The sequence below is a fragment of the Lycorma delicatula genome, chromosome 4, assembly GCF_047948215.1.
Source record: "Lycorma delicatula isolate Av1 chromosome 4, ASM4794821v1, whole genome shotgun sequence".
Classification (NCBI taxonomy): domain Eukaryota; kingdom Metazoa; phylum Arthropoda; class Insecta; order Hemiptera; family Fulgoridae; genus Lycorma; species Lycorma delicatula.
In genome coordinates this window covers 21,280,205-21,292,674 of record NC_134458.1, presented here as the reverse complement: position 1 = coordinate 21,292,674, position 12,470 = coordinate 21,280,205, and the positions used below count along the sequence as shown (strand labels likewise).

Sequence of the window (12,470 nt, the reverse complement as noted above, 5' to 3'; positions counted from 1 at the left end):
TAACACCCATATTACGGAGGCGTAAGATAGATCGACTCTGTTCGTCGTTGAATGTTTCGATCAGAATCGATCAGTCACGTAATTTCCTGATGTTCTTCGGGGAGCCACTTGCACCTGTTACAGTTTTGTTTATTAAGAAAGGTGAAACCTTTTGGAGGGAGCCACCTTCCTGACTATTTCGGAGAACAACGAATCTAATATTTTTAGAGTTCAAGTCTAAAGATTTGCAGTTCTCTTCGGTAGGTCTTATATCCTCGTCAGACAAAGCTGATCTCTGATCAGCTTTTCTTGAGGTCTCTTATAAAAGACTTAATTTGGTGGTTTTTTCAGATGGACCACCATCTTGGAATTTAATACAGGAACAGAAATTTTGGTCCCATGAGTACCGGCAAAAAATGGACCACTTCAGCAGAGCGCACGCGTACTGGAGCTAGAGCTAAGTACAACTGGGTTCGCCAGTGTGCCCAGAGGACATCGTTCGAGACTCAATACGTAGAGCCATTCACCCATCGGCATGATTTGTTCCCACCTTGGGTTACAGTTGCGTTTCGTAAGATGTCGCAACACCACCGGGTGTTAATGTAAGAAGTATCAGTGTAGGATGTTGTTGTGTAATTGAGTAAGTGTGTATGTTGTAATTTATGTAGTGTTCTTGGTGTAGTATATGTGTATGATGTAAAGTGTTCTGCAGCTCACTGTATAGTGGGAAGAATAGCTGCAGAGGCTAGGCCCGTGGGGACGCCAACCCCCAAAGTCTTAAAGAATAAGACTCCCCGTCGGGGATATTCTGGATACTAATATACCATATATCAGCCAAACAATTTATCAGCTAATTAATATGTTATTTTATTAACAGATACCATACAATTGATGCTAATTAATGCCAAACTTTGAGCGATACTGGTGATGGTCAGTGACAACTAACGTTGTGGGCAGTACAAAAGTTTACAGAAAAATAAGTTACCATACTGCACATCTAATCATTCTCAAGAACCTGTGTTTTATGTAGATGGGGTAGTCAGTAATTTTTTGTACAAAATCTGCCTATCTCTCAGTAGCATTATGATTCAACCTGTTTTGAAGGAAAACAAATTTTAACAGTTTGAAAACTGTTTTCATTTACCATTCATAATTATAACACTTATAACAAATATAATTTTACGTACTAATTAATGAAATTTAAAAAAAAAAACAGGAATTTAATATTTAATCTAACCGATGGTAATAAATTTATGTGATTTCTTATGTTTTATTAATAAATTATTTATTACACTGTTTTATAGAAATAACTTTTTTCCAACTATCTTTTACATTTAAGTAAAGAAAAGAAAAATATATATGACTGCATGCGTAAGTATTTTTTACTATTTATCAAACTACTATTACTATAGGAAGTGGCTTTAAATAAATGACAACTACACTGAATATTTTAAAAACTTGAGATGAACAATTCAATGCTGCTGAAAAATAATGAAACCTTTAACTTTGTTTTTATTTATTCAATTTTTTTAACACTTTACTTTTTTAAAAATGGATTAACATTGTCTCCTGTAGCTGAGAAATAATAATTATAAGCAATTAATAATAAGAGAAGTAAATTATGTTTAAATATATTAGTAAATTATTACACTGAGTGAGACTGCAGAACAAATTTTAAAAAATTAATCTTAACCAGATATACAAATCTTTTATCTTCTTTTTAAGAGCAAATATCAAAATGATTTATTATTAATTGAAATTACTTATTACTATTCACTGAAAAACTAATAGCTTCAATAAAGTGTTTAAAGTTACAAAGTTTTGCGTGAAAATGAAAAATAACTAACAAAAAAGTTGTATAAAAAGTAAAATAAAACTGTTACACTGTGAATCTAAAAAACATTGCTTGATGACAGTGAGCAATTCAGAAACTTATTAGGATTATAATCAACCCAAAATGAACAACTTTCATAAATGGAACCAAAAAACAGCTGCCATCCACCCAGCAAAACTAATGTCGATGACCACTGACACCTATGAATTATAAACTAGCATAGATGAAATGCAGAATTGAAAGACTCCATTTAGTTGAAAACACGGATACTTCTAGTTAGCAGATGTTTCTTATCAAAGTATTTAGTATATTATCATTGCTGTCTATTAAAGTTTTACAATGTATAAAAGGAATACTCATAAGAAATGAAATATTTCATATTCATTTCAAACAATATGAAGATGTATCCCACATCAGTAGAAATAACTGTTATAATAAAGACACATCTATCTAATATTCTTGTTTCTTAACCGGTGAATAAAAATACTTCTTGATATATTTAATAAACAGTTAAGATAAACTGGAACAGTTCATAAAATATAATTACCTTTTACTGCAGCAAGATGTTCTGTGTAAGTTTGAAGTGGAGATAATGAATGCATGTTCCATACGTAAAGACGATTATCATTTCCACCAGATGCTAGGTATTGGTTATCTGGTGACCACTTCAATCCACAAACCTTTTGAAATTCATAAAACCATAAAAATGCTTTCATAACAAAAATTACTAATATTAACCTTTTCGGGACTAACATACTGTAAATCTTATAGTTCATTCTCAGAGTAGGTTATTTTATTAAAGTTACTCATCTTTATGTAGTCATTCTCTGTATGATTTATCACTTCACAATCACTAGGAATGAATATTATTTAAATTCATTTAAAATTTAAAACTATTATTTTTTGTTAACAAATTTTAAAGCACGATTTTTATTATAAACATAAATAAAAATAAGCCTTCCTTTGAAGAAAACTAAGGACTTGTCAATAACTGTATTTTGAAAAAGATAAAACACAGCTGAGACATTTTCTTTCAATTTATCTAATAATTCTTAAAGATGGAAAAGATGGAAGTCGAATGGTTGATCTTAATTACTGGCAAAATGAAGCATACAAGAATGTTCAAATATCTGTCTCTAGCCATCATTTCGGAAAATATTGGGGAATGTTATAACCTGTCTGTTGATCAGTCAACAGACAGTCTTATCAAATTTTTTTTATTTCTTGGCATAAGCGAGGTCAAACTCAAAAATGTATGCAGTCCATCTATGTCAGTTGGTTTCCGTCGTAAAATTGAATGATAAAGATCGGTTTGTTCAGAGGCTTGGGTATAATGTTTTGTTTCATTCACTATATGTTCAATAATTTCAAGCGTTATTAGAGCTTTAATAAGAAGAAATAAATCCTGGACATGAATGTGACAAATCGACTGAGTTTACTAACATAGTTTAACAAAACTTACAGAACCTAATTTTAGAACGCTGGCAACATGCTTTTATTTTCTCTACTTCCAGCTGTTAGCTACAACCTATCAATAGTACAAATAGTTCACTTTAAAGCCAATAAAGTGCAGCACATGTCAGTGAAAGAATTATAATAGTCACATTAACATGATGATAGTACTCAAACGACAAAGTTCTAAAATGACTTTAAGTAATCGTAGTCTTCAAGAACAGTTTACTGCAGTCACGTAAGAGCAACGTCAGCCCCAAAAAGGTTAAAATGACAAATACAATTATAATTTTTACAATATCATAATTAAAGCTATTTAAGCTGTGAAACGGTCAAGTTTCTGGATTCTCATTCAATTGATTGAATATTTGGTTTCCAGAAAGGGTCTACACAATTAATGAAAAATTACTGACAATGACATCCTTTGTATCATTAAAAAAAAATATGAACTTTTCATATCTCAAAATAAAAGTAAAATATCCAAATTTGATTTAAATGTCATTAACAAATAATGCTTTAAAATTAACTTTCAAATACATGATTTCATCAGAGATTAAAAGTTTCTCTACATAAATACATTCTAACAGTAATAAATACAAAGTATCACAATGGAAAAAATTACTATTTCGCAAAACAAAATTTCAAAATGAAATTCTTGCCGTTCTTGAAATGACTTACCATTGCGTTGCTTCTAGAGTGGTTGCAGCAATACAGGATAATTTTTTTTTATGAAGAGAGAATAACACCCTTTATTGGAATGGAACAATTTTGAATGATTAAAAGGAAAATATAATAACTGAATATGGAAGGGTAAAATAAATTACCAATAAATATAGTAACTTATTAGAGGTATCCCCCTCCCCAAAAAAAAGATTTTATAGTAAAATGAAACTGAATATCAACGTCCTATATATAAATTAATTAATCCTGTCACATCACAATACGTCCAATTGATTCTTTTTTCTGAAGATGTTAGGACTCAGGACAAGTAAATGAGAAGCCAGCATGCTAACTCTGCATCAACTAGCTAGTCACATTTAATGGGATAAAAAATCAGTAACGCTTTAGCTATTTTTACCATTTAGAGACATAAAAAATGAAATTAAAGACAAGTTTACATTATAAATATAGTGGAAATAGAATTAAATAGGAACTATAAGCTTGATGAAAAGTATGTCCGATCAAAGAATCGGGAAAATTATGAATCACAAAAAGGAGATATATTAATAGTTCAGTACAGATTTTTATCTTGTTAAAACAGATCAATCACAAAATAATATAATACTCCAATAATAAACCAGATTAACAGCTGACATCATTTGGATTAACTATATCCTTTAATGAATAAAGCAGTAGTTCAAAATGTATGTCTTAGATATTTCATAATACTCAAAAAGGAGAAAACAACATGATTGTTTCAATCTATCCTTAATTATTATCATTTATTTCATACAACTCTTTAAAAAAAAAGAAAAAAAATTATAAATTCATCTAAAAGGTTGTAAATAATTAGAAGCTTACAGCTAAAATTGTGTAAATTAATAACAATAAATACTATTTAGAACTTAACCGATATGTCTGCTACGCATGTTAACTAATTACCTCCTGTCTGTGACCAACAAGACGTCGTTCAGGAACCAGTGACGGTGTTCGAACATCACGTTGAAGGATCATTCTATCTCGACTGCCTGAAGATAACATATCGCCACTCCATGCAAGAGCACCAACTCTGGCTGAATGTCCCATTAATTTATTAACTTGTTTTGATACAGCGACATCCCATACTTGAACGTAACCGGTATGAGTACCAACAGCGACTAGATTTCCACGCTCATTCCACGCAACAGATGTGACAGAATTAGCATCATTCGATAAATCGCAAAGTCTTGTTACTTGGCTTGTACAGGCTGACCACAGATAAACACAACTTCCTAGCCCAACACTTAATACATTCTGCGATGACCAGTCAACAAGATTTAAATAAAAATCATCTTGTAATTCAGGAGCATCAAGGACCTGTATCAAAGAAGTTGCTAATCAAAAGCTAAATAAACAGATGCTTAACTTGAAACTTAACATTAAGCTAATCTGATCTGTAGTCCAAAATTGTATACTCTTCTTACCTATGTGTAACTCACAAAATCAACTTTTTTTTCATAAAAAAATATTTTTTTATAAAGAATTTTTATTGATCTTTAATAAAATTCAGAGTGTAATTTTAATATATATAAATGTTGTCCAATCAATGTTTTTCAAAATAATTCCTGCTTTAGAATAATGATAACATGCAGCAAGCTCTTAGGCAAGCAAAATATTACATATATTTTTTAAATACAAGGAACATACATAAAGTAAGGACCGTCAGCTTATATTTAAATATTAGCAAGCAGGGCCATATATCAGCTATTTATGAAGCCACTGCAGTTGTTTTGATTCAGTAATTGCTTGCCTGCCAGTGAATGCAGATTGCAATGTCAATGACAATCATTTCTCCTGCCAGTTGTGAAGTGCATGCTGTGATTCAATTTTTGTGTGCAAAAGGATCTTCAGCGCTGAAATTCATTGGGAGTTGTGCTTAGTGAATGGACCTACAGTAATGAGTGAAGGAAAGGTTAGACAATGCTGTCAAGACTTTAAAAATGGCCACACAAATGTGCATGACGAAGAGTGGAGTGGCAGGCCCAGTATTTAGACTGATGAAATCATTGAACAAGTGAACTGAAAACTGCGATGTGATCAGCAATAAATGATTAGTGCTCTGGGTGATGAATTTCTGCATGTTGGACCAACCTCTATTTACACGACTGTCACGGAAAAGCTCGGATATCACAAACTGTGTGTAAGATGGGTACTGAAAAGCTCACCGACCCACACAAGAGCATAGAATAGGGAGTGGACGAGCATTTTTGGACCGCTATTGACAAGATGGAGATGATTTGTTTTCTCACATTGTTATGGGTGACAAGATGTGGATGTTCTACACCAACGCAAAATCGAAACAACAGACAATGCAGCGGTGCAATTCAAGTTCCCCACAACAAAAAAAGATTAAGCAATCTCCATACTCGAGTCGAAAAATGTTGGCTACCATTTTTTGAGACAAAAAGGGCATCATTTTGGTTGATTTCATGGAATGTGGATACAATTACAGATGATGTGTACTGTGAAATGCACACCAAACTGAGACGTGTGATCTAAAATCGACAATGTGGGAAACTGTCAGCCTCCTTCATGACAACTCGCGGCTTCACACCGCTGCCTTAACCAAGAACCAAGAAGATTCAAACTTTTCATTGGGAACTTTTTGACCACCCTCCATATAGTCCCAACCTTGCACCTAGCGACTACTTTCTCTTCTTGCATTTGTAAAAGTGGCTTGTTGTACAATGGTTTGAAAATGACGAGAAATTCAAGACAACTGGTTCAATTCCCAAGAGGCAAACTTTCTATACAGAGGGGGTTAAAGAAACTGCTGCAGCATTACGAAAAGTGCTTATAACTGAATAGTGATTATGTGGAGAAATGAAGTAGATATATGGTAAGCTAAAACTGTAAGTAAAAACCTTACCTCACGAGTGAATTTTTTTAATAACCAAACGGCCCTTACTTTATGAATATGCCTCGTACATACTTTTTACTAAAAATACGATACTAAATTCTGATTATAATAATGAACAGTTGAATAAAGGACGATTTCAGATATCTATGACATTTACTTTATCAGTTTTATAATAGAAGTCTTAAAAAGAATTATCAATTAGAAAATAATTTGCAATCACCCTACTTAATTACAGCTGAAAAGTTAAATTACTACTAGTTATGTCATAATATTTAAATTTTTTAATGTACAATTTTAAAAGTTGAATTATGGTAACATAATTTGGAAATTCTTTTGAGTTAAATCACAAGTATTTCATTACAACTTAGAACATTTTTATAATATGTCTGTTCAGAAGTTATACATCTTTTGTTGTACATAAATAGGATTTAATTTTTTGTAAAGGTCATATATCACAGCAGTAGTAAAAAAATAATAGTAGAACATCCTACAAGCCTTGGTCTCCAGATGTGCTGGCATGTAGAGGACCTCCCTTGCAGTTTGATACCACGTGCAGATAATGCCACCAGCTATAACAAGGAACATGATAGGAGGAAATATGTTTATATTTTAATACATCATTTACATAATTGATTCAGCTTTAATCCTTTATCTTTGCACTATTGGTGATGGTAACAGTAAATTGAAGAAACCTATGATGGAATAAAAAACAGGAACAAATGCAGATACAAATGTTATAGAAAAGAACATTTATGTTACTCCTGACTTATGAACAGAATAACAGCAGCCTATATGGTTTATTGAATTGAATAAAAAAAAAAATAGAAAAAGATTAGGAATATTTCTATGTTGAATAAATAAATGGTTTTTATTCATTAAACTGTTTATTTATGTAAATATGAGTGAGACTTCTTACAAGATTTATGACATGAAGCTGTTTTTTTTGTTCTTTTTTTAAGTAAGTTGTTACAATGTTCTGATTGCATAAATCATACTATATTTGTTTTTATAATCGAACAAATGTAAGGTTTTGTATATTAAACTTATGTTACATTTGGCATTGTGGCTACACTTTTCAGTCTAGTCTTTATTTAATACTTTAAACTTGATTTTAGTAAAACTGTTAAATCATCTCCACGAGTTTTAATTGTAAATAATAATATTTTACAATATTATTTTAATCAATGTGTTTATGATTCTGAGCAAACAAGTAGCTAACACAATCTTTTTTGTCCCTCTTTTGTGAGAAATTATAATGTTCTTTTAATTGCTCATATTATTTCATATTTAATTTTATTTAATAAAAATAGATTTTGTAATTATACTGCTAATTTTTATTTAATCTTATTTAATTATAATAGATTTAGTAAGTTTTACTGATTTAAAGTAGGTTGCTGTGATGGAGATAAAGGGTTAGGAGGATAAGGAGATGTAATAATTCCTTAACTTTTTATTATTTTATGCTGCAGAGATTTGTTTTAATACTAGTATACAGTGAATTCTGGTTAACAGGCCCACCGTATTCAGGGCAGTTGTTTAATCGGGACAGTTTTGTAACAGAAACATATCAGTATAATTCATGTAAAATTATGTTGGTTCATTATGCTTGGTCCAAAATGTCACTTATAAGGCCCACTAATTCATATGTTTCCTTATTTTACTTGTAAAATAGAACAACTTTATTAGTAATGTAAGTTATTTAACTGTTGTTTAAACACTATAGGGAGGGAAGTAACTTTTCCTTAACCCCTGCAGGAGAAAATTTTGTACTTACTGGTCGGCACAGTGTGTAATTCTTTCAAGCTGTGCGAGAACGATGATGAAATAATCAAAAAGATTACTCGAAAACGGGATAAAGTTGAAGATGATGAAGAAGAACCTTAAGTCAAATGCTTATCTCACAAGTGCAAAAAGAATTCATTCAGCAGCATTTTATGCAAGAATGCAGTGAAGGAAGCCCGCTAGCAGAAATATGATCCTGTACCAGTTTGTAGAATCCCAGGTAGATGACAGAGCAAAATATAAGAATTTTTTCAAGAAGTTTAACTATGTAAGAGACATTAAAGTACATACTTTTGTATTTTACTGACCGCAAAAAGCACTCATTACTTTGATTTGTATCTCTATTTGTTTATCAAGCATCTTTTTTTTTTTGTAATGATGTAAGACTACAAAAACAATTTAATTATTTTGTAATTTAATAATTTGTATGTAACTTTTAATACTGAATAAATAAAATTCCGAATAATAAGATTTTAAATTGTTTAATAATTAGTATGTACTGTATTTGTGTATATCTCCTCATTCTTCATTAATATTGGTTAATAGAGCCAGCCGTTTAATAGATCCATATGTTCCCAGTCCTGAAGCAGTCCTATTATCTGGAATCCACTGTGTATGTATGTGTGCTAGTGAAAAGGGGGTAAACACATAAAAGTATGTGTGCTAGCAGCAGAGAAATCTATGCAATCAGAAGGAAAAGTTTGATTATAAACAGTTAATAACTAATTAAATTTTTATTAACATAACCATGATTTATAATAGACAGTAATAATGTTCCAGGCCATCATATAATGTAACTCTAGAAAAAAGATAAAACAGATTTAATAATCATAATTACCTTGAAGGGTATTCTGGATATCTTCCTTGTTGCTCTTCGTGGTGACCGAAGAAGTTTTTGACTTTTAGGACCTACAGGTGACAGTGAGTAAGGTGCAATAGATTCAATATTCTGCTCATTCTCAATGTGTGTTGAATACTGAAAAAAATTAAATAGTTTGAATGCAAATAAATTATTTAATTCTGTAACAAATGGGTATGAAACTAATTAACCAAATTATTATGCAAATGTACTATGGCCATCATTTCACTGATGTTCTGCACACTGTATACTGGCATAAAAGTTCCTATCAGAGGTCAACTGGGATGCCTCTGTCCAACATTCACCAACTGGTTAGATAAAATAAGTATGAATAATCTATACTATCATATAAAGAGGAAGAGGGTTTTTGTTTGGGATAAATAAAAAAAAGTACCCAATCAATAGCAACCAAATTTTTACCCATGTTTCTGGGCATAACTGAGAAAGTTTTTAGATATATTTTATCTCAAAAAATTTCAAAAAAAATGTAGTAGTGGAGATTTCCTGGTTGAAGCACAAACTTTTACGAAATGAATAAATGGACTGTGAACTGAATAATTTGAATCAATCGAATTAAAAATATTACATAATAATAAATTAAATTTACATAAAATTAAGTAATATATCTACATCCAAACTATTACATAAAGAGAAAGAGGGTTTTTGTTTGTTCAGGATAAACAAAAAACTACTCGATTAAACACAACCAAATTTTTAGCCATGTTTCTTGGCATAATTGAGAAGGTTTCTGAATATATTTCATCTTGAAAAATATCTAAAAATATATATAGATATGTAGTAGTGGAAATTTGCCAGCCAAAGCACAAACTTTAATGAACTGTGAACAGTGATTGTCTATCATTGGGCGAACTGGGTTTGAACTGAATGAAGTGAATATCTAAAAAGAGATTTCTAGATTTTTTGAAATTCCTAGTTTCAAGGGTTGGATTTTGATTTTTTTTTAATCCCTGTTATTTTTTAATTTCTTGGTAACAAATGAAGAAATCAACCTGATTTTTGGTTGAGTGTAATCTTCATGTCGATAAACCGATTTCTAGATTTTTGAAATTCAACCTTGAAAGGGGATGAAGAAAGGTAAAAAAATTTTGAAGAATGATTGTAGATTTTCCCAATTCTGGCTATCATAAACAAGATATTCAGTAGATTTGGGCTTGAAAATATTCTTCAGATAATTATTTAAAAACTGTTTTTGAGTTTTTTTAATTCTGATTTTTTAAGGGGGTGCGAAGGTAATGCAGTTCAACCGACAAAGACGCTGCCATCGTTACTATACATGTAACTGGCTGCACCAGCACCCGGTTAATCAACTAAAAAGCATAAAATAAAAATATTTACCGCTACGGGAAACACAAGTAACTGTATAGCTCAGGCGAAGCAGCGACAGGGAGTTAGTTCTAAATTATTATAAAACTGTGACAATGATCTGATAGTAAAGGAAGGAATTTGATCATTAACTATGTAAGAAGAATTAGCAATGATGAATAGAAAAAGCCTCTAGCCCAGGCATAAAAAGGTTAAAACTTTTAGTGAAAAATGACTGTGCATTCTGTACATATACACTGGAGAATAAATATTTTTTGAATCTGCAGAACAGTAAATTAATAATATAACATTACAAAAAATATAATAATGGAATTAAAATATACTATATGTAATACAACAGTATACAATATATAATAGAATAATAAATATCTGCAATACAATAAATATAAAATCTTTAAAATTTTATTTAACATAAGAATACACACACTGGTTGGTGGTCAGTATGATCTGTAAATCAGTAGCCCATGTTCTCATTAACCTTTGGGTAGAGGATATAAAAAAGCCTATAACAAGTTTTATGGAAACAGCAAAATCCTTAAACACACGTTTGGAATGACCTAACAAAGTCACTCAGGAACTGTAATACTTCAGGATTACAGTATTCTTCAGAATACTATAGAGCGTTTTTGCTTTTTTTGTTTAACAGTAATAATAAACAATTCAGTAGTTGATAACATACTGTCTGATATGAGTAATACTGAATAATGTTTACATCAGTAAAAAAATTATAGATAAGAGAAATAAGTTTAGATTTTAATTATTTCTTACTGCATCCAAGAAAGTAGGAGTAGCTAAGCGCAACAACTAATGTGTTATAAATATTTCAACTTTTTAAATTTCTAACTGCAATAATCTACAGAATAGAAGAGATAAAGATACATTAATATATGGCTATATGAGCTAAATTTAATGCTGATTTATTTTATTCAAAGGTTAAAAAAAGAATAACAACAAAGCTACCTGTATGGCTTTTGCTGATATTAAAAGAAAAACATTTGATTATATAGTATGATATAGAATATTAAAGATTTTATGAAATTAATACAGAATTACAGAGAAAGAAGATAACTACAAGAATTAAGTATTGACTGACAACAAGAGTAAAAACTGAAATGGAAAAAATTAAGACTCACTAACGATATAATTTTGATTTCGATTAGATATGACTTAGAAGTAATTAATATTATCGATTAACTACAACACAAGAAATCAAAGTTTGATAACAAGAAATAAACTGGATCTGGAATTTTTTTTATTTACATTAAAAATTACAAAGTAAAGAAGTAAAATGGACAGGTACAATAAAGAAATTTTTTAAGTACAAAAGATATCTGATATATTTAGAAACTGTTAAAGGTATTTGCATGGAGTATGTTTTATGGTACAGAAACATGGAAAATACAACAAAAAAAAGGAAAAAAGGTAGGGAAAAAATCTTTGAAACGTGATGTTTCAGAATATAGAAAGTTACATAATATAAAATAGAGCTTTTAAAATAAACTGGATGACAGAAATTTGTGACAAGTGTTACAAAAAGGAGGGCAGGCTATAAAAATAAGGTGAACAGAATTATTTGATTTGATTATATAGAAAGTATACAGGGCAAAAACAGTAAACAAAGATTTGAATATGAAAAATTAACAATAGAGATAAATTGGGAA

The 12,470-nt window shown here is 30.4% G+C and overlaps 1 protein-coding gene across 1 annotated transcript in view; it reads right to left on the bottom strand.

The window, feature by feature from the left end:
* The window catches only part of fzr (fizzy and cell division cycle 20 related), a 66,215-nt gene that overhangs the window by 30,477 nt on the left and 23,268 nt on the right, over window positions 1–12,470 (bottom strand). Inside the window, exons 5-7 of the mRNA XM_075362485.1 lie at window positions 9,445–9,582; window positions 4,868–5,281; window positions 2,361–2,493 (exon numbers count right to left, since the gene is read on the bottom strand). Of these exons, the coding sequence (XP_075218600.1) occupies window positions 2,361–2,493; window positions 4,868–5,281; window positions 9,445–9,582 (685 nt within the window). The remainder of the gene's footprint in view (window positions 1–2,360; window positions 2,494–4,867; window positions 5,282–9,444; window positions 9,583–12,470) is intronic.